Source organism: Stigmatopora argus, chromosome 20 (assembly GCF_051989625.1).
Source record: "Stigmatopora argus isolate UIUO_Sarg chromosome 20, RoL_Sarg_1.0, whole genome shotgun sequence".
Lineage (NCBI taxonomy): Eukaryota > Metazoa > Chordata > Actinopteri > Syngnathiformes > Syngnathidae > Stigmatopora > Stigmatopora argus.
Window position 1 is genome coordinate 10,162,237 of NC_135406.1, and position 26,519 is coordinate 10,188,755.

Sequence of the window (26,519 nt, forward strand, 5' to 3'; positions counted from 1 at the left end):
TCCTCTCACTGCCATCGGCCTGGTTTTGTGGGGGGATTTAGCTGGCTCAGAATTCAGTGAGCAGGTCATGGACACTGGACATCTGAACAGCAATCCCAGCGGTGCCTCCAAAATGTTACACCCTGCATTCGATCTTGAGACACAGGGGGAAATAATCAGAACAGCGAGATGTTGTTGTTACTTCAATCCAAACTTTTACTGTAATGATTCAACACACCTCCCGTGCTTCAAGCTATTTGCTAAGACATCAATAATCGAATACCGATCTACTTTAACATGCCCCACACTTGCCATGTGGATCCAAGGATCACCAATCGAACACCGATACACACATTCAATCCAAACTCGTCATAGCTTCTTTACATGCAATCGTTAATAAATCAAACACTCTAGCATGTCACACTAATAAATCAAACACTCTAGTATGTCACACTAATAGATCAAACACTCTAGTATGTCACAAATACATAATTAGTTTTGACAGAGACAGGAAGCTCTGCTAGCACAGAGCATCAAAGAATTGATTGAAAATCTTATTGTTCCTCCCCACGGAAATCTTTAGTAAAAGGCGAAAGATTTGTAAGATTTGAAGAGAAGCAAGTATATGTATTGATGAAGAATTGACAGAACGAACTACGTCTATATCCGCAATAGTAGTTTAATACAGGCTAAAGCACTAAAAACTAGTGCGTGGTTCCAATCCATTGAGCAGCCAATTACATTGCAGAAGCTGTATTATGCAGCCAATCACGTTTCAGCACCTGTATTAGGCAGCCAGGGGATTGGAGAGCGTTGCTATATAATATGATCCAGGGCATACGTGCATCCTTTGGGTGTAAATGGGTTGGATTTAATGGTGTAGTGAAATTAGTAATTATACCAAATCATCCAAAATGGAGTTGTGATCGTGGGCCCGAGCCCGTCTTTCTCACTGACTTTTTTTTAAATAGATGTTTATAACAATGTATAATGAAACGATGTGTTCACTAAACTAACAATACTTGTGATAAAATAAATAATTTGGATTAAACAGGAGTTGCAGAGCCAGCGCATGCTTTGCGCACGTCACGTGAAGGCTGCCCTCTTAATAATCTTTCCGTCCGCAAGTCCGCATCTATTCTAATATGGGGGAGCAATAAGTTAAGGATAAACTACAGACTGGAGAAGTGAAATGACAAATGCACCGGTAAAAGTGAGGTGTGGAAAAGCTTCAAATTGATTGTTGAATATGCTACAGAAACTTATGTTGGTTTCGCTGAATGTAGTCAATGTGGCGCTTTGCTTTCATATTACAGCAAAAATAGTGGCACCATGACGCTGAGCAGGCATTTAAACAAGCTGTACTGGCAAAAATGATGATCGTCAAACCTATATATTATTATATAAGATGTGAATGTCTACACAGTCTAGGTTGAACTTAGATTTTGTTACAAAAGAAAGGCTTTAATTTGTTAATTTAAATCACCCCTCATCCTCATGAATAATATATGAAATTTCAGATTCGCTTCTGTCGTTTCAATCATTAAACTTAGGAATTTCAAGAGTTAGTATATGTATTTTGACAAATAGAGGGGTTTGCATCTCTCATGGAGATACTGCAATACCACGATGATGCGTGGAGTGGAAGGATCATGCTCCTATTCCATCACCTAGTCCCAAATATCAATTTAATATATGGTCCCCATTTAGGAGCCATAACAGATATTAAACTGATAAGAACAGATACAATACTTGATCTTAGCCAAAAGGCCGAGAAGCGATATTCCTTAAACAGGCGCAAAGGACAACTTCATTCCAGATAATACAACCTAAAGTAGTGGAAACACACGTCGGATGTCAATAGTAACATACATTTACGTATGCAACAAACTGCAACGATACACGTTTAGTGCAATAACAGGGAAACTCATCTCATCCCATTTTCTGAACCGCTTTATCCTCATTAGGGTTTGCAGGGGGTGCGGGAGCCAATCCCAGCTGTCTCCGGGCCACAGGCGGGGGACACCCTGAATCGGTGGCCAGCCGATCGCAGGGCACAAGGAGACGGACAACCATGCACTCTCACACCCATACCTAGGCGCGATTTAGCGTGTCCAATCAGCCTACCATGCATGTTTTTCGGAATGTGGGAGGAAACCCACACAGGGAGAACATGCAAACTCCACACATGTGGACGTTACCTGGATTGCTGCACTTGTCATAAAGCGAATTGGACGAGATTGATTTTGTTCTTCCTTTTTCATTGCAACCTGCACAACCCCCCCTGGTGGAATAATATTTGTAATAAAAAGGAATTATTAACATTTAGGCATAACGGAATTAGATTGTGTGCAAATATATTATAAAAAGTGGGAATGTCAGGATTATGAGTGGACTGTTTGCAGGAGCCAAAACGAGATAACAAAGAGGCAGTTGCTGGAGGGGAAGACTACAACTGGGCGGAACCGCGAGGAGATTCTTCAGAGGAAGAATGACCAATGAGCAAGCTAGAGTTAACTGCATTTTACACATAGCCAATAGAATAATGCCAGGATGCCTTTGTTGTTGTGTCATTTGCATATTGTGTAGTATAACTAAGTTCCTGGGCAACTCAGAAGGAGGAGAACTATGTCGACTGGTGGCAACAGAGACGTATAAAGATGGACTGAGAGGGACCTGAACCCCAGGCTTATGTAATAGATTTGTGTGTTAGGAATAAATCCACCCGTGTGTGAAAATGTCGGCTTCCTGATACCTTTCTATTGCAGAACGAGCGCGCAAATTGTTGGATGAGTGGCAGTCGGGTGAGGTCACAAATTGGAGTCAGATTACTAACTTAACTTTAATATAATTATAGAGAAAATTCCCCAACACAGCGAACCCCAAATCTGGCCTTTTGTTGGAACTTTTCGATTCCAAAAGGGGTACTGAAGGGTGCATTTGAAACGTAAGAAAGTTTAGTACCATAAAAACACGTACAGAACTCTGCCCAGCGTGCATCACCATGAGCAAAACTGCCGATAACCACAGTGTCAGGGGCTCCCCAGCTGTCTACAGGGTTGTGTCAGCATGAAGATAACCCTGAGCCTCCCATAGATAAACTCTCTTCCTCCCATCTGGACCCTCAATGAGATAGAAGCCATTATTTGTATCGCATTGACAGTCACACAGCGCTATGTTTATTAAACTCGACGAGTTGTTGTCACATTTCTGCCTGTTTCCATCAATTAGCTCTTAAACCATTTGGACCAGTGGTTCCCAAACTATCTTACTTGACGCCCCCTTCTTGCTTCCAGTAGACCTGCACGACCCCCCCCCCCACTTCCTCTTTTGCTCATGTGAACTTATTTTATTTTATTGCATTTATTTCTTAGCATTGTTCAGGAAAACAGATCTCTGTTTGTATTAAATTTTAATAATGAAAGCCACTCAAACAAATAATAGTACATTCCAGAGAGACATTTTTTCTAAGTAAACTAAACACATTTGGTTGAAAGGGAGCGAAAAAAAACTTTAGCAAACTGGCAAAATTGACTGGCAATTTTAAGAATCTAAATAAATTGAAAACATTACATATAATATTTGGAAAGACTCATGAGACTTAGGCACAATTTTATGAACTAATTTAATGAGATGGATGTTGTTGCTTCTTCCTCACGAGATCAGAAATCCTAGGTTTGAAGGATGACAGCGCACAACGCAAGTCATTTGCTACATCAAGTCGGTTCCGCTGTTTTGTTTTCAGGACAACAAGAGCCGAAAACCCTGCTTCACAAAGATAAGTTGAAGAAAAGGGAAGAATCACACGAAGTGCTTCTTCACCTACTTTTGGGTACATGGGAAGATATTTCAACCAAAACTCTTCTAACTTCATTGTTTCAAAGTCCGTTTTCGCGCTCGAGTCACATTTCAAATCGATGGCTTCCTCTTGCAGTGAGTCCAGTAACAACTCCACATCAGTGTTAAATGGATTCTGCACCAAAGTACAAAGAGAATTCTCCATTGTGACCTCTGGAAAATAGCGCATAAATTTCTCAGCAAGGGAATCGAGATGAGATAAAACCTCTTTTGTGAAGTCATACTGCTCAAGTTTTCTCTTCTCAGATAAGAGCTCATTGAGATGTGAGAATATTGAAAAGTTCCCAACTTGTACTTTTTGTTTCCAAAGATGAATTTTTTCAGTGAAAGCTCTGATTACATCAGTGTGCAATGATGTTTGTACTTTTTCCTTGTAACTTCAAATTGAGGTTGTTGATAGCCTCAAAAAAGTCCACAAGGTATGCTAGTGAAAGCTGAAAGTTTTCCTCTGTGAATGCTTCATACAGTTTGTCTTGTTTCTGCCTCTGCAAGAAAATTTCCACTTCATCCTTGAGCTCGTAAAGACGACTCAGCATGTTTCCCTTGGAAAGCCAGCGGACTTCCGTGTGAAACAGGAGAGTCTTGTAATCAGTGCCCAGATCTGAGCAAAGAGCTGCGAAAAGCCTAGAATTCAAAGAGCTATTCTTTACAAAATTCACCACTTTTATTGACAAATTCAGAGCACTACGTAGATTACCTTGCAGAGTTTTGCTTGCTAGTGCTTGTCTGTGGATAACACAATGAGTCCCAGTTACAGCAGGATTTTTTTCCTTCACCAGCTTTACGAATCCAGAGCGAGATCCAATCATTGCTGGGGCACCATCAGTACAAACACCGACTACTTGTTCCCATGAAAGACCATGTTCTTGGAAAAACTCATCAACTTTTGAAAAAACATCGATAGCCTTTGCTGTTGTCTCCAGTGTTGCTGAAAAAAGAATTTTCTCTTTCACAGTTCCTTCATCCACAAATCGTGAATAAACAAGCAGCTGGCAGAGGTTAGCAACATCAGTAGTTTCATCACACTGTATTGCAAAAAAAACGAGATGTTTTTATTTTGTCCAGAACTTGTTGTTTTATGTCTTCTGAAAGTTCGTCAATACGACGCTTTACTGTGTTATCTGACAAGGAGATCTATGATAACTTTCTTTGGCTTTCTTCCCCAAGCACAGTATTTGCAGCACTCAAAATGCAAGGTTTTACAAGAGTCTCCCCCACAGAGTAAGACTTCTTTGCTTTTGCAATAAGTAGTGACAGTTCGTAAGATGCTTCTGCCAGTTTCCACGTTTCTTTATGAAAACACCGCTTGAGTCCAGCTTCATACGATTCAGCGCATGAAGTTTGGCTGTGAAGAACTGCTTTGGCTTTTCTTTTAATGCTTCGTGGTTTGTGATCAAATGTCGCTCCAGACGACCAGGTCTTAAGGCATCATTGCTAAGGACTGCATGGCATATGACAGACTGAGGGCGGTGAATTCCATTCCTCTCTGTAACAGGGAAGCCATACTTGATGTATTCATCCGAGTACTTTCTTTTCTTTGCTCCAAACATTTCTGCAAAGTGAAAATAGCAACAAATTAACAAAACACTACTATAACTACTACAACTATTATAACTGAACAACTATACTGTAACTGCCGGAAACACCAGAACCATTACCAAACCATTATCATCACCATCAACATTACCATCACGTGAATGGATACCTCTCATAACACCATCACCACCACAACCATCATCATCACAAACATGACATCAGTATTACTATGAATATATACAGGGTGTCTCAAAAAAATGTACTCACTTTTAGAATGATGAGAAAACCTTTATTTATGAACATAGAGTGAAGTGAAATAGCATCGAATACATGAGACAAATGTAATTGAAGAATCATGTTCGCAAATGTTCAAAGTGATGACCATTATTGTCCAGACAACGCTGATAACGCGCACCAACGGATACGCAAACGTCGTGAAACATGTCATTAGGAATATCACGACATTGTCTTTCAATTTCCAATTTCAATGCATCAATTGTCCTTGGTTTTTGCCATAAACGTAGTCTTTTAAGTATCCCCACAAAAAAAAGACCATGGGTGTTATGTCTGGGGAACGCGCAGGGTATTCAGTGGGGCCTCTTCGTCCAATCCATGTTGGTATTCTGTACGGTTCCATCTGCTTCAAATTTGTCTCTGATGCGCGCAATGGTCCGACGCGTGGGTGGCGGTTTTGCGAATTCACTTGTGAACCGGCGTTGCACTTCAGCGGCGTTTTCGGTCTTCCAATAGCATTTCAGGACAAACTTTCTCTCTTCGAAACTAAGTTGATTTCCTGCCATGGCTTCAGTAATTCAGGATATCTGTAACACAAAAAAAGAGTGAGTACATTTATAATGATCATCAATTTGAACATTTGTCTCATGTATTTGAAGCTATTTCATTTCGCTCTATGTTCATAAATAAAGGTTTTCTCGTCATTCTAAAAGTGAGTACACCCTGTATATATATATATATATATATATATATATATATATATACATATATATATATATATATATATATATATATATATATATATATATATATATATATATATATATATATATGAAAGGTACGGAAGAAAGAATCTTGAAACATGAATAGTGGTTGTTGTGAGACAGCCAATAAGAGCCCAGTAGAGGGTAGCAAGGTTTTAAAGTGAGAATCAATGCATCTGATGACAATATTTTCAAAATATAAATACTGATGTCATGAACGTCCCTTTGCAAGTCACTGTCTAGGTGAATGGTTTTTTATAGTCAGGAAGCGCCAGGACTCCTGATTCCAACATTTGTTGCTTGACTTCCATGAATGTTCGGTTTCCTTCTTCAGTCCATGTTACTGGGTCCCTCATTGTCATCTCAGTAGCATAGATCATGTCTAGCAGTGGTTGAGTTAGTTCTGCATAGTTTGGAATCCAACTCCTACAGTAGTTAGTTAGGCCTAAGAAGGCCATCATTTATTTTTTTGTCTGTTGTTTCGGACATTGCTGGATGGCTTCTCGTCTTCCATCTGTTAGTTCCCTTCCTTTCTGTGAGACTCGATGTCCCAGGAAGGTGACTGACTCCTGACAGTACTGCAGTTTCTTCAGCGACACCTTGTTCCCAGTTTGCTCCAGATGTTTGAATAATCTGATTGCTTCTTCTTTGTTTTCCTCTTCTGCGGGACTGGCTATCAGTATGTCGTCTACATATATTAGGATCTGTGTGGTGTCTTTATGTTCATGCTGACTTATACATGCCGCGATCTCTTGTGAGAATATTGTGGTGCGGTCACAGAACCCCCTTGGCAGCCTTGTGTATGTGTATTTGGTTCCCTCGAACGTGAAACCAGGAACAAGGAAAACATATCAATAAAATACATTTTACTTCAAATATGTATCAGATTTTAAATACTTTCTTTCATGCTTCCATTTCAGATAATTTCAACAAATTCAATAAAAGGACTTCCGAGTAATTTCTGTTAATATTCCAACCTTTATTTTCCGTGAAATGAGATCTACAAACTCACTTTATTAACATCAAGAGGAGCGTTCGGGGTCACCTCGAAAATGACATAATCACAAAAGATAACTTCAATTGCAATGAGGAAACACAAATGATAATGTCAGAACCCAAAGATATATTAAAACTTGAGAAAAATGAAGTGCACAAAAGGATTGCCCCATAAGTTTTGTCCTTTTTTGTGAATTTTTGACCACAAACAGTGTGCGGGAAAGGCTGTTCTCAAGTGTGGGTTCGTGTGTGTCTTTTTAAATTGTTTTTGTGACAGAATCTTTGGCCACAAACTGGACAGGCAAAAGGTTTCTCCCCAGTGTGGGTTCTTACGTGTGATTTTAACAGTTGACCTCGAGTAAAGCCTTGCCCACAAACTGAGCAGGAGAAAGGTTTTTCTCCAGTGTGGGTGGTTGTGTGTATTTTTAAAGAGTTCTTGTGACTGTATCTTTGACCACAAATTAAGCAGCAAAAAGTTTTTTCTCCGGTGTGGGTTCTTGCGTGTGATTTTAGGAGTTGACTTCGTGTGAACCCTTGACCGCAAAGGGAGCAGGAAAAAGGTCTCTCGCCAGTGTGGGTTATTGTGTGTATTTTCAAGTTGCCCTTCAGGGTGAATCTTTGACTACAAATTGAGCAGGAAAAGGGTTTCTCGCCAGTGTGGGTTCTTGCGTGGCATTTTAAGTGCTGCCTTTGCGTGAACGTTTGCCCACACACGGAGCAGCAAAAGATTTTATCTCCCGTGTGGGTTCTTGTGTGGCCTTCCAAGTGTTGCTTTTGAGTGAATCTTTGGCCACAAACTGAGCAGCAAAAAGGTTTTTCGCCACTATGGGTTCTAATGTGTTTTTTCAAATTGGACTTATTAGTCAGTATTTCCCCACACTGAGAGCATTTGCAGAGTTTGTCATCGGCATCTGGCAACTGCGGCGCGATGTCGTCGCTAACTGGTGGAGGAGCGATGACGTCGTCTTCTTGCAATCCCTCTGTTGAGCTGCTGGGAAGCTCCGCCGCTCCATTCACCTCAGTGAGACCATCTTCTTCAACGTAAGGTAGCTTTTCTTCCTCCTTTGTGATTGGAAGTTTCTCTTTTCTCTTTTGCTGTTGAGGGGGCTCTGGCTCCTCCTCTTTTAATTGGTAGAGCTCAATTATTTGCTCTTTAACACCAGGGGATTCGGACTCCTGGGAATCAGTGACAAGATATTTCTTGAAACCTGCAAAACAATAAAAACATATTTTATGGACCGTCTATCCCAATATGGCATGTCGTTTCCATGAAAACGGTAGTCATCTAGACATCTAATCATTAATAAGGGGAGTATTTAGCCGAGGTAGAAAGGTACTGAAGAAAGAATCTTGAAACATGAATAGTGGTTGTTGTGAGACAGCCAATAAGAGCCCAGTAGAGGGTAGCAAGGTTTTAAAGTGAGAATCAATGCATCTGATGACAATATTTTCAAAATAAAATAACGGATAAGGACATGCATTTACTTTTTGAGGAATTTTGTAACTTGGATCTTTTTCGTATATCGAGTCACTCATTTGCAGATAAAAAAAATTGTAACCTAAAAAAATCATAAATCGAAATTCATTCGTAAGTAGAGGTATGACTGTATTTGATTTGAAAAAAATGCTTGAGCCGACCTTTCATGCGTGCGGACTCTTCGATCTCCTCGTCCTTGATGAACAGCGACTATTCTTTCTCGTCTTTGATGGGTGGAGGCTCCGGAGGCCGAGTTTGGCCAATATCTGCAAAACCAGCAAAACACAAATCATATTTGTTCCTTTGCAAACCCATGTTTTCAAAACTCATCCAATTTGGCATTTATTTATATTAAAATAAAGTCATGACCCACTTAGCGAAAGAGCCAACTCATAAACAATCCAAGTTAGCAAACATCTTTACGTAAAATTTTCATCCCAGAATGCCAAAATTCACATTAAAAAATGTGAAATTTCAAAAACCCATGTTATAAATTGTGGAATTTCAAAAGTTCAAGTTACAAAATGTGTCATTTAAAAAATACAAATAATCGGGGCTTGACTTCCCCAGAAATGTGAATTCTCTTGTCATATTTTATTTTGAAATTCGAGAGTGAGGAGGTGTTGCAGATCAATGTCTAAATACTTTCCCATGTATTTTTTCACAAAAAGCTTGTTTCTGAGTTATTTTTACCCTGAAAATGTTTTTTTTTGTGAAATATACCAACGCCTATGACTAAAGAACCGAAAAAAATAGAAAAGATTAGTTTAATATTGCTTTTGGTAGGTTCTATATTATTACAGTCACAGCATAAAGTACTATGTGGAATTTAAAAGATGATTAGCAATCTTTAAAAATTGCTGTCAAAGAATAAATTGGTAAAGAAAACTATAGCTCTATAATTAATACTTTATATATTTGAAGGAATCATCTTTTAAGAAACGTTTACTGGGGAGAGAGAGAATAAACACAAAATGTGGCTAAAATAGAAAACGAATAAACAAGAAAAGCACCTTTTGCAAACAGTCGCGACTTGGTGACGTCATGTTCTTAGTGTGAGTGTATTTTTTGAGGTCGCCTGCTCGAATTGTTTATTTTGCGTACATTTGCAACATGGTAGGAACTGATGAAAAAAATCACATATTCACAAATTGTAACAAAAACACAGGAAAAGTCAACTCACCTGACATTTTCGGGCTTGATATTTGCTTGCTAGACGAAGCGTTAATTTCAAGATTCTTATTTCCTCTCTTTGCTAGCAGCTAAACTCGGCTAGGCTAAACTAAGCACGCCAAAAATATCAACGTTAATCTAAACGACTCGAGATTAAAACGATTTTTTGAGTGTGTTCTCGGATGGATTTCACCCACTTTTTATTGGATTTGTCATACGGCTAAGAAGTGATTAAAAAATTGAGGAAATCCTTTTCCAAAAGGACAGCAAGCGCCGTTCGACAGCAAATGGACGAAACGGCGAGTGGTGATGACGTCGTATACAAGCGGCGAAGATTTTGCCTTCAGACGGGAAAAACATAAAAAAGAGAAAAGAAAAAATGAATAGAAATTCAAAACATATTGCAGAAACTTGTGTGAATTATTAACCTTTTCTCCAATGGAAAAAATATTAACAGATAAGAACAAGATAATAACTAAATCATTTAATATATAAATGCAATTAGGGTATAAGCACTATACTATAGAGACACAAAGTATTTGCCAGGTTTAACAGTATTAAAATTAAAATAATTTTCATGTATACAAAAAACAAATTTATGATACGAGTATCAGGATTAATTGATATGCCATTTAGTTATACGTAGTACTATCCTATTAATATTAGATTTTTTTTACATATTTATAAGAAAAATACGTGAAGCCAAACAATATATAAAGGGGACTCGTGGAAAGCAACATACATCATAGATCAATTTCTAAATAGAAATTTTGAATAAACCTTATGAACTATAATAACACCCTTTTTTATTCCGTTAAAAAACACAACATTTCGAAGCTTATCGACAAAAAGCAGCGATTCCGACACAATGTGTCCCCCATTATTTATTATTTTAACCCCAAAATGTTCAAATACAAATTGAATAATATTCGTGAAGCATCTTATTTTGAACGGAAAGTTGTCATTACGGGAAACTGTCTTTCCCATAATGCAACCCTGACCGGAAATGCGAGAAAAAAGATGGCCAAATAGGCAGTTCTTAGTCTGCGAATATTTGTCTTTTTTCCCGACTAATTTGTCGTTTAATTTCAGTCACTTAACTAAACCGAAGTATTGACGACGTTTCTAGCATTATTCACTTTACGGATTCAACATCAGTCATCCATCTTAAAACTGTGCGACTTTATTTAGCTTAGCTTAGCTTCGCTAGCTAGCTGCTATCAACAAAACCAGGCGTCTCCATCAACACGTCGTCAAAAAAGCCGAATTCAAGCGAGGGAAATGGCTGCCATTACAACAACAACAACAACAACAACAACAACAAAGTTCCAGGAGGAACTTTTTGACGTAAAAGAGGACCTTACACGTCACCATCACCACATTGATTGCAAATTGATGAAAGGGAAAGTTATTCTTCACAAACTAGAAGGTGGGTTCACTTTTGATCAGGTGTGCCATGGGAAATTGCAAGAAGTCATATAATGTAATATTCAGAGAGAAAAATGAACATGAATATAACGAGATTAAAATAGTTTTTTTTTAACCAGGTTTAAATAAAAATATGATGAATGTTAAATTATAGTTTATACTATTACAAAATTCAACCATGAATCAGTCCTTTTGTTGCTTATTTTTCTCTAACATGAACTGGAAGTTGTTTGTGTGAGCACAACATTTCTTTGCGTAAAATTAGATTTAAATAATATTTTGGGAAAAGTCATAAAATTATGCGATTAAAAACATTACATTACTTATTTTTGCATCACTCAAACTGGAAGCTGTTCAGTGATATTAGGTCAGTGTGAAAAAATTGATTTTAGAATAATTTTGGAGGTTTATGTGATGAATAACAATAAATGAAAAGGATAAAATATTTCAAATAATCAACATAATCTGAATGTCACAACTACTTTGTCTTTAAATTGTGTACTGGATGACTGGATCAAACCTAAAACATGACTTTTCTGGCATATATTATTGGGAAATAATCAACCATGCTGTGATAATAAACTTGTAAAAGTAAGAAAAAAATATTCCCATTTTCGACTTCATCTAGTGATACATATCTTTTTGTCTTTGCAGGTTTCAGGGAAAATCTTAGTCCTGATGGGCAAGAGTTTGTTGGCCTTAAAGAGCTCCCCCAAATCAAAGAGGAGGAGCCAGAGTCCCCTCAACAACAAATGAGAGAAGAGCAACTTCCAATCCAAAAGGAGGAAGATGATGTCACCTGGTCACCTGGTGAGGCCTTGACAAGGCAAGATAATCTGGGCGTAGCCAGCGGAGGTGCAGAGCCTGCAAACACCTCAACATGGCCCCTAATTAAAGAGGAGGAGCCAGAGTTCTCTCAACAAACAATGATAGATGAGCAACTTCCAATCAAAAATGAGGAAGATTATGTCACCTGGTCACCTGGTGAGTCCGTGAAGTGCGATGATCTGGGGGTGGCCAGCGTAGGGGTGGAGCTTGAAAACGCCTCAACTTGGCTCCAAATTATAGAGGAGGAGGAGCCAAAGATCCCTCAACAGTGCAAAAGAGAAGAGCAACCTCCAATCAAAAACGAGGAATGTGTCAAATGGTCGACTGGTGAGCCTTTCAAGAGTGAAGATGATCTGGACGTGGCCAACAGAGGGGCGGAGCCGCTGAGTGGCAGCTCAACAGAAGGATGGCGAGCAGAAAATGTAATTGCTCCTTTATCAGATGGCGATGACTTGCTTTTTGACAATGATGATGATGATGTTGAGAAATATCCCAGTGGCGACAGACTGTGCAAATGCTTTCAGTGTGGGAAAACTTTTGTGAAAAAGTCTCATTTGAAAACACATATGACGAGCCACACTGGGGAGAAACCCTTATCATGTACAGTTTGTGGTAAAACATTTACACACAAGGGAAAATTTAAAATGCACACAAGAACCCACATGGGTGACAAACCATTTTCATGCTCAGTTTGTGGTCAAGCATTCACACACAAGGGAAGCTTAAAAAGACACGTAATAACCCACACTGGTGAAAAACCATTTTCGTGTTCAGTTTGTGGTCGAAGATTCACACAGAAGGGAAGCTTAGATAGTCATGCAAGAACACACACTGGTGAAAAACCATTTTCGTGTTCGGTTTGTGGTCGAAGATTCACACAGAAAGGAAGCTTAAATAGTCATGCAAGATCACACATTGGTGAAAAACCACTTTCCTGCTCAGTTTGTCGTCAAGCATTCACACACAAGGGTAACTTAATTAGGCACGAAAGAATCCACACAAGTGAAAAACCATTTTCTTGCTCAATTTGTGGTCATGCCTTTTCTCAACAGCAACACTTAAAAAGGCACACAAGAACACACACAGGTGAAAAGCCATTTTCGTGTTCAGTTTGTGGTCAAAGATTCACAGAGAAGGGAAGTTTAATTACTCATGCAAGAACACACACAGGTGAAAAACAATTTTCGTGTTCAGTTTGTGGTCATAGATTCACACAGAAGGGAAGCTTAAATAGTCATGCAAGAACACACACAGGTGAAAAACCATTTTCGTGTTCAGTTTGTGGTCAAAGATTCACACAGAAGGGAAGCTTAAATAGTCATGCAAGAACGCACAGGTGAAAAACCATTTTTGTGTTCAGTTTGTGGTCGAACATTTTCCCAAAGGAGAAGCTTAAAAGAACACTTATTAACCCACACTGGAGAACAATGTTTTCCTGCTCAGACTGTGGCCACAGATTCACTACAACAGCCCAATTAAAAAGCTACACAACTGAAAAACCTGTGAAGAAGACTTAACAACCCGCACAGGAGAAAAGCCCTTTTTTTCTCAATTTGTGGCAGGATTATCTTAAAAACACAATTATCCACAACGGTCAGAATTCATTTTCCTGCTCAGATTCTTGCCAGTCGTAAGGATAGACTTAAATGACGCAAATGTGTTGTGATAAGCAGTGGCTAATCACGGCTTGCTTGCTTTATCAATTTCTGTATGAAAGATCATTGTAATCGAAGTATAATTGTATTTTGCATTCTGAAAATGTTGTTTACACTATAATGTGTAATATCTATCCACATGATTCAAATACAGTAATACCTTAAGATACGAGCTCACTGCGGGATCAAGCTAGTATGTCAATTTACTCGTATCTCAAGTCAATTATTCCCATAGAAATGAACAAAATACAAATTAATCCGTTTCCATCCTAAAAAAACACCATTTTTTTTCTAATAAACTACCAACTCACAATTGGCGTTGCCATGCAAAAAGTCTTTCCGTCTAATTTTACTACTATTAAACACATTTTAGTACTATTAAACCACTAGTTATTTGTTACTTTGTTAATAGATGGCGAATTAGAACAAATAAAAATGTTTTTCCAATCCAATATCCTGTTTTTGGTGTTTATTTAGAGGCTTGGAATAAATTAATTTGTTTTTAATTCATTTCAATTGGAAGCGTTCGCTTGAGTTACGAGAATATCGACATACGAGTACAGTCCCGGAATGAATTAAGCTCGTTTGGAGTAACCTACTTGACGATGGAGCCCATCCCCCACACAGTTCCTGTTGTTTTGTTTGGTCGGGTATGCACTTTGCTACTATTATCTAGTGTTGTGCAGAACATTAATGAACATTAATAATTTGCATGAATCTGCTAATTGGGAGGTAGAGAGTCATAATTTTAAATTGTGTGATAATTTGTTGTTCTTAGTTTGTCGAGATAATGATTTTAAATAAACAAAAAAGTCTGAACAAAGGCACAGATCAAAATACAACTAGAACAAAATAGCACTTCTCTACAAATCACGTTTTTGTAATCTCTAACAAATGATGCTTCTGAAAATTGAAAGCCAAATAGACGGTATTTTTTTAATACAAAGTTAAAAAAGGGAAACAGACATCTGAAAACCGCCTCTTCAGAATAATATAGATTAAAACACTCAGGAATTAACATCAACATGTACATATTACTTTTACTTCATTGAACAAAGTCAGATGCTTGAGGACGTAAACACTGCAAAAATTCAAGCAGTGAAATTGCGTGAAAAAACCTTTAACCCAGATTAATATTAAATACGTATTTAGTTTTGAAAGAGACAGGAAGCTCTGCTAGCACAGAGCATCAAAGAATTGATTGAAAATCTTATTGTTCCTCCCCACGGAAATCTTTAGTAAAAGGCGAAAGATTTGTAAGATTTGAAGAGAAGCAAGAGTGTATTGATGAAGAATTGACAGAACGAACTACGTCTACATCCGCAATAGTAGTTTAATACAGGCTAAAGCACTAAAAACTAGTGCGTGGTTCCAATCCATTGAGCAGCCAATTACATTGCAGAAGCTGTATTATGCAGCCAATCACGTTTCAGCACCTGTATTAGGCAGCCAGAGGATTGGAGAGCGTTGCTATATAATATGATCCAGGGCATACGTGCATCCTTTGGGTGTAAATGGGTTGGACTTAATGGTGTAGTGAAATTAGTAATTAAACCAAATTATCCAAAATGGAGTTGTGATCGTGGGCCCGAGCCCGTCTCTCTCACTGACTTTTTTTTAATTTTGAATAGATATTTATAACAATGTATAATGAAACGATGTGTTCATGAATAATACATGAAATTTCAGATTCGCTTCTGTCGTTTCAATCATTAAACTTTGGAATTTCAAGAGCAAGTATATGTATTTTGACAAATAGAGGGGTTTGCAGGGGGTGCTGGAGCCAATCCCAGCTGTCTCCGGGCCAGATGCGGAGGACACCCTGAATCGGTGGCCAGCCGATCGCAGGGCACAAGGAGACGGACAACCATGCACTCTCACACCCATACCTAGGCGCGATTTAGCGTGTCCAATCAGCCTACCATGCATGTTTTTCGGAATGTGGGAGGAAACCCACACAGGGAGAACATGCAAACTCCACACATGTGGACGTTACCTGGATTGCTGCACTTGTCATAAAGCGAATTGGACGAGATTGATTTTGTTCTTCCTTTTTCATTGCAACCTGCACAACCCCCCCTGGTGGAATAATATTTGTAATAAAAATGAATTATTAACATTTAGGCATAACGGAATTAGATTGTGTGCAAATATATTATAAAAAGTGGGAATGTCAGGATTATTTCATATTATACAATTGCCTGCAACGAAGAATATGCTTTGCTTTACCATTAAACTTACTTTGCTATATTTGCTTAAAGTAAAATGATGTATAAATGCTTTGCTCCTGATAACCTAAGTTAGACTAAACAAAGAAAAGCCAAACGCCTTGGACTGCTTGGAGTCGACTAAACAAAGATGATCCAGAACACCTTGAACTGCACCTGCATCCACCACAGACACACCCATAAGACTTCCAGACCTTCAATTGTCACCTCAACGGGAGAGCCTTGGCTCCGACTTCGATCGCAGCGAACCCCAAATCTGGGCTTTTGTTGAAACTTTTCGATTCCAAAAGGGGGACTGAAGAGTGCATTTGAAACGTAAGAAAGTTCAGTACCATAAAAACACGTACAGAACTCTGCCCAGCGTGCATCACCATCAGCAAAACTGCCGATAACCACAGTGTCAGGGGCTCCCCAGCTGTCTACAGGGTTGTGTCAGCATGAAGATAACCCTGAGCCTCCCATAGATAAACTCTCTTCTTCCCATCTGGACCCTCAATGAGATAGAAGCCATTATTTGTTTCACATTGACAGTCACATAGCGCTATGTTTATTAAACTCGAGTTGTTGTCACATTTCTGCCTGTTTCCATTAATTACCTCTTGAACAATTTGGACAAACATGCGAATGATTAACATTAAGGTAGTGTGGCCGAGCGGTCCAAGGCGCTGGATTTAGGCTCCAGTCTCTCAGGGGTTGTGGGTTCAAATTCCACAACTGCGATTAACTCATGGGCTGATTATTGTTCTTTCACCAATTTTGTTATACGCAGCTGTGTATGATGACAATACAGGCTTTTGATTTGACTTTTTGAACAATCAACAGACTTTTACTCTTCAGGCGGTATGGAAGATGAATGAATGATCGTGCAAATTGCTGCTCTACTTGTAAAAAATTCAGGTTCTGAAACATCTCAAGTAGATGTAACACTGCATTGGTTTATCATGGAATGAAATTCCTTTATCTTAGATCCATCTAGTGGATGTATAGCACAACCCCAACCACCACTACTACTACTACTACTACTACTACTACTACTACTACTACTACTACCACTACCACTACCACTACCACTACCACTACTACCACTACTACCACTACTACCACTATTACTACTACTACTACTACCACTACTACCACTACTACCACTACTACCACTACTACCACTACTACCACTACTACCACTACTACCACTACTACCACTACTACTACTACTACTCGTACTGTGCCTTATATGTGCATAATATATAAAACCAATTTTAATAAAGGCCATTCTTTGAAGGTGCGCCTTTTATGTTGATATTAGTACACATACACGACACCCTCTGATCTCGCAGCCAGGTGGTCACGTGGTTCAAGGCGGCCCAGATAGTTCCAAACACAAACAGCCCTGCAGTGTAGTATTTCTAAAGGGAGCAACAATTGCCACAATTCATGGTAAAAACATCTGACTTTGTTAAATAAAGTAGTGATGAAGTACCATGTAATATGTCAATTGAATGATCGATTAACACTTGATTATAAACCCACTGCTTATTTCATGAATGTTTTAACTTATATTACTCTGAAGATGAGATCTTTCTGTCAACAGGTTCCAGATGTTTGTTTCCCATTTTTAACTTCGTAGTTAAAAAAAAACATTCTATTTGGTATTCAGATTTTCAAAGCATCATTTTGTTAGAGATTATAAAAATCCAGTGGCGGGCGGTGCATTTTCTGGTAGCGCCTTCAACGTATCAATCCAACCCTCAAAAACTATTTTATGGCTATAAAACCTCTACTGCAGCTACAGCTGCAACACATAAAAAATAATCAATTAATTAATGCACAAAAATGGGGTAAAATCCACTTCCGAGCAGCATTTCATGATTAAATACAAATACTGGAGCTTTCCAGACATTAAAACCAGGCCAGGGGGTGATTTTCCCGGGAAAAGACAGCGATGAACGTCAATGGCGTACGGGCAAACATTGCCCAAAAATGGGGTAAAATCCAGCCAAAAACAGTATTTATTCATTAAATACAAATACTGGAGCTTTTTAGACATCAGAACCGGGCCTGGAGTATCATTTCCCCGGTAAAAAGACAGCGATGAACGTCGATACGTCCATACGTGAAATGACAAAAAATGCACTAAAATTAGGTAAAATCCACTTCCTAGCAGCATTTATTGACTGAATACAAACACTGGAGCTTAAATACAAACACTGGAGCTTTTCAGATATCTGAACTTGGCCCACAATTGAAATATTATTTAGGAATATAGCCATATTTGTAATTTTAATTACCAAAAATCCTTTTTACACAATATCCATCCTCCTTTCTTTCTTCCTTCTTTCCTATCGCCATCGAAGCTAATGATGAAAGTCGAGCCTGTCCTGTCATATTTCCGGCATCGTCCATTTTGAAAATGACATTAAATCAACACAACAATATACCATTTGCTTGTGGAGCTAAGTTAGCGCGCTGAAAGTGCCCCACACACCATTTTCCCGACTGTAACAGGCTTGCTAGCTTCGGAGTTGACCACCCTTTCTTAATGATGTCCATTTTTTTCCTGAAAAAGTCCGTCTAGAAAATAGCTTTGTGAGCAAACAGAATATATTTGTTTTTGCTTCTGTCGGCCATAGTGGGTGGAGTTTGCGATCTCGGCTGCCTCGGTACTGCTTTGGCCTGCCTACTAGCCAATCATAGTTTGTGAAAGCAATGACATGTACCAGCCAGCAAAATGCTAACGCCTATGAAAAATCATTGTGGGGTTGCCAACTCGAAATCTGATTGGTTAAAAGCAACAGTCTAGTTTAATGCAGCAGAGCCCGCAAGAACTGATTGTGCAGGCTTTGAGGCAGATCTGATCTGGCAACAAATAATGGCTGAAATGTGATTGGTTAAATGCTTCAATATGAAAACACACATCTGGAAGCAGTGCAACCAGGGGGAAAAGCAATGAAAGGAAGCTAACAGACCATTTGGAATAATAAGTACGTATTGATGGACAAAATATAATATAATTCAGATATTTCTTAGGCCAGCAGAGAAGGCCTTGAAGGCCCTGACGGCCCGCCACTGTATATATATATATATATATATATATATATATATATATATATATATATATATATATATGTGTGTATATGTGTATATATGTGTATATACGTGTATATATGTATATATGTGTATATATGAATATATGTGTATATATGTATATATGTGTATATATGTATATGTGTATATATGTATATGTGTATATATGTGTATATATGTGTATATATGTGTATATATGTGTATGTATGTGTATATGTGTATCTGTGTATATGTATATATGTATATGTGTATATATGTATATATGTATATATGTATGCACTGGTTTTGTGACGGTACGTTCAATAGTGCACCTGCCAACCATCAACTGTACACATCCATGCTCTCCTTGGAGAAAATCATACCGTTCCACTGGTATACTGCATCACAAAATCTAAAACTCGAAGAACATATGATATGATCTTTTCTAAGATCAAAGAAAACCGTGTTATGGAGCCTAGTTCTATAACTGTTGATTTTGAACAGGCTGCAATAAGTGGTATAAAAAACATTTTCCAAATGCTCACTTATCTGGATGCTTTTTCCATTTCGGTCAATGCCTTTGGAGAAAAATTCAGGAATGTAGCCTACAACATTGGTATAATGACCTAATGAATACCTCTGTAATAAAACAACTTTCAGCACTGGCGTTCGTCCCAAAGGACGAGGTCATAGAAGTAGTTGATGCATTAATGGCTTCACTAGACGAGGAAACAGAGGAAGTACTAGCAGAATTTCTCACGTACTTTGAGTGTACTTGGCTAGGTGAGCCAAGGGGAAGGCGACGGCGACGCGGTCCATGTTTTGCCATCCCCTTATGGAATGTTCGAGAAAAGACCTTGCTGGGAATACCACGCACTAATAATTCTGTTGAAGGTTGGCACCGTGCATTTCAATGTAGAGCAGGGGTAGGGAACCTATGGCTCAGGAGCCACGTGTGGCTCTTTTGATGGGTGCATATGGCTCTGAGCTAAAATATGGAAGCCGGTGGTGAGAGAAAAGAGTCCCGAACGCACCAATAGGAACGTCACGTCGGTACTGCGGCACTGATTTGAGTCTTCTGCATTCATTCTCTCATTGATACTCATTAAACTCATTGACATTCATTGATTAGCAACAGCTTAACAATGTCGTCAAAATAATTAAGAGACTTTTTGTACTTTTAAAGTTGTAAAATGACCAAAAAAATGCTAATTTTCATGTGTTTTGACTTTTAAATTGTGATTATAGCTCTCAATGAATAATATTTGAAAATAGGAATTGTTTATGGCTCTCTCTTTCAAAAAGGTTCCCGACCCCTGATGTAGAGTGTCAGTTGTCCATCCAAATTTATCTCGTCTGATAAGCAAACTCAAATTAGAGCAAAGTGATTGGGAAATGAGAATACAACAGGCTTATGGCGGTATTATGCCCAGACAAACCAAAAAGTCATACGCAGCTGTTAATGAACGGTTAAAAAAGCTCACGGATGACTATGAGAACCCGGATCGATTTCCTAACAAAATACAGTTCCTAGAAGCCATTGCGCTTAATTTGTAAGTTATACTGTTTTAATAAAAACTGCCACTGCCATCTGTGAATTCACTTTCTACATAATTTGTAAGTTTGTATTGTATTTGTAATTTTTGTACAAAATTTGTACGTTTTTTACTGCTTTAATAAAAACGATATCTGTGAATTTGCTTTGTCTTCTTTTTAATAAAATATTTTTTTGAATGGCAGCTTATTGATGATGTTTAATATTAAAAAGCAAGCAAAATGATTATCTTTGTACTGGCTCTTGAGTAATTCATTTGAACCATGGTGTTCAGTGAATTTGTTTTGTGATTCATTTGTCACTCAACTAAAATAATCCTTTTGGTGACCCACAGCACTGGTAAAAACAACCTAAACCACTTGGCAAGACGACTAAAGCTGAAAGGAATGGTAAACATGCAAAAGAAAAAAAAACAATGAGAAACATCCCCACTTTAATTTGTTTAATAAAATAATAAATTAAACACTTTATTTTTTTTCACTCACACACACAGTTTACAAGAAATTACAAATAATAAATTAAACACTTTAATTTATGTTAGAGAAAAGACTGGTCAAATAGCATCTCATTTTTGTTCAAGAACAATATGGAGTAGGACTTCTGGATATACAATTTCATAACAGTATGCTGTTACTGCTACTTTATTTACTCTATTTCTTCTGTCACGTGTACTTGTATTTAGTACGGGGGGCAGTACATGCCCTTGTTATTCCTAAATGAATGTTATCTGTAACTGCCGTATATGGCCCGCGGGCCGAGGTTGAAAAACTTGTACACACACTATCCGGGGGCGGGGCGAGCGCGCCGGCGAAACTTCCGCTCGGCTGAACCTCCGTTGAGGTGGAACGTCCATTCGGCGACCTGTCCGTCTGTCAAACGTCCGTCGGCAAAACGTCTTTAGGCGAATCATCCGGCCATGCCGGTGAATCGTAATATAACAAACAAATTTAAATGAACTTGGATTATGATGCAGACACACTCAAAAATAAATTTAATCTAACCTTACACTAAACTTAATTCTAATTTTGTTTTAGATTTTTATACCTTCTGGCCGGGTTCGCTGTTTGCCCCGCCTACAACCTGACTTAGTATCGATGGGCTGTTTGCTGTTGTATTCCCTTCAAATATTCCGAAAATGATGCACACTAATATCCTCACAATAGGATAATGCCAACGAGAAGTAGTCTTGAATTAGCAATCGCTCCGCTAACGGGAGCTAACAGGCTAAGGGGGAAAAAATAACTGAAAAAAATGTAACGCTCCGCTCAGTGCCCGCAGAGACCTTATAAAGAGGTAGTTGCGACCAGAGATATTACACGAGGAGTTCCGGGGAGTGCCAGTGCCCCTGATATTCTTATGAGCAGCCAACGAAAAGTAACATACTATACTCATATTAGCGATCGCTCCGGCGTTCGCGCGGAGTGATAGAAAAAACACTGAAAAAAATCCAACGCTCCGACCAGTGCTCGTAGATATCGGTTATACACAGAAAAGATGCAGCAAAAAATACAGTGCGTTAAGATCAGAAACAGCCTCTCATGTCTTGGCCACCTGGCTTTCTCTTATTTCAAAATTTGTCTCGTATCTCGAGATAATCATTTGCTCAAAATTTTACTCATATCTCGAATTGCTCGTATGTCAAGGTGCTCGTATGTCGAGGTACCACTGTACGCAGATGCAAATCACGGCACAAAGGAAGGCAAAAAATATGCAATGGTATCCCCTACTTACAAATGCTTCAAAATCTGAATTTTTCAGGTTAAAAATCATTTTTCAAAGATACATTAATCTGTTAAAATGTTAAATTGCAATTTCGGTGCTGTCTGTTTTGTTATTTTAATGTCTTGATCAAAAAAAATCTTGAAAAAAATGTCATAGATATTTCAAACAAAATTGGCATACGTACTTCTATCATTTTTAAAGGGTTTATAATGGTCAGTATTAAGGATTGAGGAATGAATTAGGCTAATTCAAAATATGCCTCTACTTACGAAAAAAATCCAAGTTACAAATATACAGGGTGTCTCAAAAAAATGTACTCACTTTTAGAATGACGAGAAAACTTTTATTTATGAACATAGAGTGAAGTGAAATAGCATCGAATACATGAGACAAATGTAATTGAAGAATCATGTTCGCAAATGTTCAAAGTGATGACCAATATTGTCCAGACAACGCTGATAACGCGCACCAACGGATTCGCAAACGTCGCGAAACATGTCATTAGGAATATCACAACATTGTCTTTCAATTTCCAATTTAAATGCATCAATTGTCCTTGGTTTGTTGCCATAAACGTAGTCTTTTAAGTATCCCCACAAAAAAAGTCCATGGGTGTTAGGTCTGGGGAACGCGCAGGGTATTCAGTGGGGCCCCTTCGTCCAATCCATGTTGGTATTCTGTACGGTTCCATCTGCTTCAAATTTGTCTCTGATGCGCGCAATGGTCCGGCGCGTGGGTGGCGGTTTTGCGAATTCACTTGTGAACCGGCGTTGCACTTCAGTGGCGTTTTTGGTCTTCCAATAGCATTTCAGGACAAACTTTCTCTCTTCGAAACTAAGTTGATTTCCTGCCATGGCTTCAGTAATTCAGGATATCTGTAACACGAAAAAAGAGTAAGTACATTTATAATGATCATCAATTTGAACATTTGTCTCATGTATTTGAAGCTATTTCATTTCGCTCTATGTTCATAAATAAAGGTTTTCTCGTCATTCTAAAAGTGAGTACATTTTTTTGAGACACCCTGTATATATATATATATATATATATATATATATATATATATATATATAGTTCTAAAAAAAAACACGATTTAAAAAAGACAGTGCGCTCCAATGATAAACAGTCGCTCATGTCTTGGCCACCTGGCTTTCTCGCATCTCAAATTTTTTCTCGTATCTACAGATAATTATTTGCTCGAAATTTTTCTCGTATCTACAGGTAATTATTTGCTCAAAATTTTACTCGTATCTCGAAATGCTCGTATGTAGAGGTACCACTGTACTGGGAATGTAAAATCTTATATACAGTGGTACCTCGTCATACGACCGATCGTCATACAAAATGCTCGTCTTACGGGGGAAATTTAGATTGAATAATTCGCCCGAGATGCGGTCAAAATTTCGTGATGCGACCAAGCCAGGTGGCCATGGAATTTTTTTTGCATATCTTTCGTTTATAACAATATTTACGAGCACCGGATGAGCTATTCAGACCAGGAAACGCACAACGCGCATGCGCGGGGAAAAGAGGGCTTTCTGGGTAATGAAGTATACTCGTGCTCGCAACAGCATCCCCGGTAGCAACTCTAACATAGGCGCCGTTCGAGTGGATGCGAACACAGATGCTACAAGCTAAAAGGAGCCGCTAGCCAGCGCCCCCGAAGCTCCCATGAGTAGCGGGGCGATCGCTAATAAAAGACTGCTGCTCGTTGGCAAGTGGTCGTGCGTTCTCCGATTGTGAGGACATTTGTGTGCATCATTTTTGGAATATTTTGAATGGAATAGTACGACAGCAAACAGCCCATCGATAGCGAACGTGAGGGTGGAGTGTTTGTTCTGTTTATGAGTGCGTTGTGTGGAAGAAAAAAAAAACGAAGCCCCCCGCCCCTTTTGTGCCCCTCTCCCCTCGGCGAAATCCGCCCAATTTTAGTTAGATTAAACACTTTATTTCTATTAAAGCTCTAGTTATGTGTTACTTTGTTAATAGATGGGGAATTAGAAGAAATAAAACACTTTTCCAATCCAATATCCTGTTTTTGGTGTTTTTTCAGAGGGCTGGAACGAATTAATTTTTTTTTCATTCATTTCAATGGGAAACGCCCGCTCGAGTTACGATCTCAGTCTCGGAACGGATTACGCTCGTATGTCGATGTACCACTGTACTTATATCGGCAGTGGTTAGGCTGGAAAGAAAGGATAAATATGCTGGTTGCTACACTAACGAAACTAAACTCAGAGGTGCCAACTTCTCCGAAAAAGTAACAGAAACTGCGGGACACCGGACAACCTCCCTAAATTCTGGAAATCCCCCAAAAATGTCAAAGCAGCTATTTCAGAAAAGTACCAAATTTCCAATTTAAATGCCTCGAAATTCACACCATCGCTACGGCTTACGCATCTTACTTCTGCTTTTGATTCAACTGCACTGTAAAAAGGATGAATTCGGTAACACGAGTGCATTGTGAATCATCTGAGTTACAAGTTCTGACAAATGATTTGTCTTGTGAGACTCAAGATTGGCAATCGATCCAGAATCGATTGTACAAGCCACACCCTTAAAATTGTTGAATTTTACAATTTCTCACATATAAGCCACCCCCTGATTCACAATTTTCACCTCCATATTTATGGGTTTGATAGGTAGTACAAATGTTACTTTGGAGGGAAAATCTAAAGAAAAATCATCACAAGTGGTATTTCTGAGACACTGTATGAATCAAAAGCACATTATTAGGGTCAATATCATAAGGAAGTTAATATGTCTGTCTTTGTAAATGCAAAATATCAAATTATTCAATTTGAAAAAAGAAATAAGACTATCTTGATGAGAACTTGATGCTTTCTAATTAAAGAAATTACAATTTTCTTACCAGAATTATAAAATGTTGTGGCAGCCATATTGCTTCTAATCTCAAAATATCTCAATTCCTTCGATAGTATTTTAGAACCATTCAGGCCAGTAAGGTAAAACATTTCAAAACATCACAGGCGAGTGGCAAGGTATTTGGCTTCCATGTGCTCACAGCGCTTTTAACCCTCAGAAACTCTCTCAATACTCAAAGAAACAGCATATTAGAGCTATACAGAGGAAATGCCTGATGTGAATGACAACAGAATGTGGGTGGGAACGCTTGGAAAATGGACTGAAGCCATGGCTCGAACAGCTTTGCTAACGGATTGCTACTAGATTGCTAACAGATTGCTAACGGATGGCCTTTGTAGTTCGGGCAGCCAGCGTCGCACGAGTAACATTTGGAATGAATTGTCGATGCCGATATTACAGCGAGGAGAATCAAAGGCTTGGGAGGGGTGCATGTCGCGAGTTACAATGCATTGTGGATGACTGGGCTCAAGTGTCGGCCAGCACTGTTCGAGCTTCCGCCAAAGCTGGAATCAAGTTTCCGGAATATACAACTCTGACTGACAGTGAGATGGAGCATAGCATGTTGAACGCCGAACTCTTTATATCAGAAACAGAAGATGAGGAGTTTGACGGTTTTGTAGATGTTTAACTGCTTTAACTTCTATTACCTTGTGTACCTTTTACCTCAATAAATATCAAACTTAGTTTTGCTCGTGCTGTCTTTAAAAAACACGCTAGTGGCTAGCCTAACGTACGCTAGCGGCTAGCATAATAAACGCTAGCCAAGTGTCATTCTAGCGCCTTAACTGACGAGGCGCGCCGTATGTATTGACAAAAAAACATACAGTAATACAGTAAACCTTGATTATCGCGGTTAATGTAGACCAGTCATGGCCGCGATAAATGAAAAACCATGAAGTAGGGTCACTCCTATTTAAATGTTTTATTTTTTTCTTCTTCAGTGCTGAGTCCTAGTAGCAAGCAGAGGACAGGGGAGTGGCTTCAGCTTGCGAATTTTGGCGTGGATTTTCACATTTTTATGAACTTTAAATCTTTTTTTTTACTTCAGTGATGAGTTCTAGTAGCAAGCGGAGGACAGGGGAGTGGCTTCCGCTTGCGAGTTTTAGCGTAGATTTTCACATTTTTATGGACTTACAAAAA

General features: G+C 38.7%; 2 protein-coding genes and 3 non-coding genes across 6 annotated transcripts in view; 1 reads left to right on the forward strand and 4 right to left on the reverse strand.

The window, feature by feature from the left end:
- Nucleotides 1-492: 492 nt before the first annotated feature.
- On the reverse strand, nucleotides 493-604 carry LOC144066426 (U5 spliceosomal RNA). Its single transcript, XR_013297591.1, has one exon. It is a non-coding gene; the product is annotated as a U5 spliceosomal RNA (small nuclear RNA).
- A 966-nt stretch (nucleotides 605-1,570) lies between these two features.
- Nucleotides 1,571-1,761, reverse strand: LOC144066368 (U2 spliceosomal RNA). Its single transcript, XR_013297542.1, has one exon. It is a non-coding gene; the product is annotated as a U2 spliceosomal RNA (small nuclear RNA).
- A 5,568-nt stretch (nucleotides 1,762-7,329) lies between these two features.
- Nucleotides 7,330-10,545, reverse strand: LOC144065625 (uncharacterized). Of its 2 annotated transcripts, XM_077588618.1 has the most exons (4): nucleotides 10,446-10,545; nucleotides 10,028-10,358; nucleotides 9,006-9,110; nucleotides 7,330-8,575 (listed from the first exon to the last, which is right to left on the reverse strand). In XM_077588618.1, exons 3-4 carry the CDS (start codon nucleotides 9,010-9,012, stop codon nucleotides 7,599-7,601), a joined length of 984 nt encoding a protein of 327 aa, XP_077444744.1. In that variant the 5' UTR covers nucleotides 9,013-9,110; nucleotides 10,028-10,358; nucleotides 10,446-10,545; the 3' UTR covers nucleotides 7,330-7,598. The 2 variants fall into 2 exon arrangements, with proteins under 2 accessions (XP_077444744.1, XP_077444745.1); XM_077588619.1 differs by lacking the exon at nucleotides 10,446-10,545 and having other exon boundaries at nucleotides 10,028-10,389.
- Nucleotides 10,546-11,023: 478 nt separating this feature from the next.
- LOC144065575 (uncharacterized) overlaps nucleotides 11,024-26,519 on the forward strand; it is a 38,227-nt gene continuing 22,731 nt past the window's right edge. Inside the window, exons 1-2 of the mRNA XM_077588549.1 lie at nucleotides 11,024-11,446; nucleotides 12,100-13,903. Of these exons, the coding sequence (XP_077444675.1) occupies nucleotides 11,299-11,446; nucleotides 12,100-13,613 (1,662 nt within the window). The 5' untranslated portion in view covers nucleotides 11,024-11,298 and the 3' untranslated portion in view covers nucleotides 13,614-13,903. The remainder of the gene's footprint in view (nucleotides 11,447-12,099; nucleotides 13,904-26,519) is intronic.
- LOC144066421 (U5 spliceosomal RNA) lies at nucleotides 15,098-15,209 on the reverse strand. The gene has a single exon (XR_013297586.1). It is a non-coding gene; the product is annotated as a U5 spliceosomal RNA (small nuclear RNA).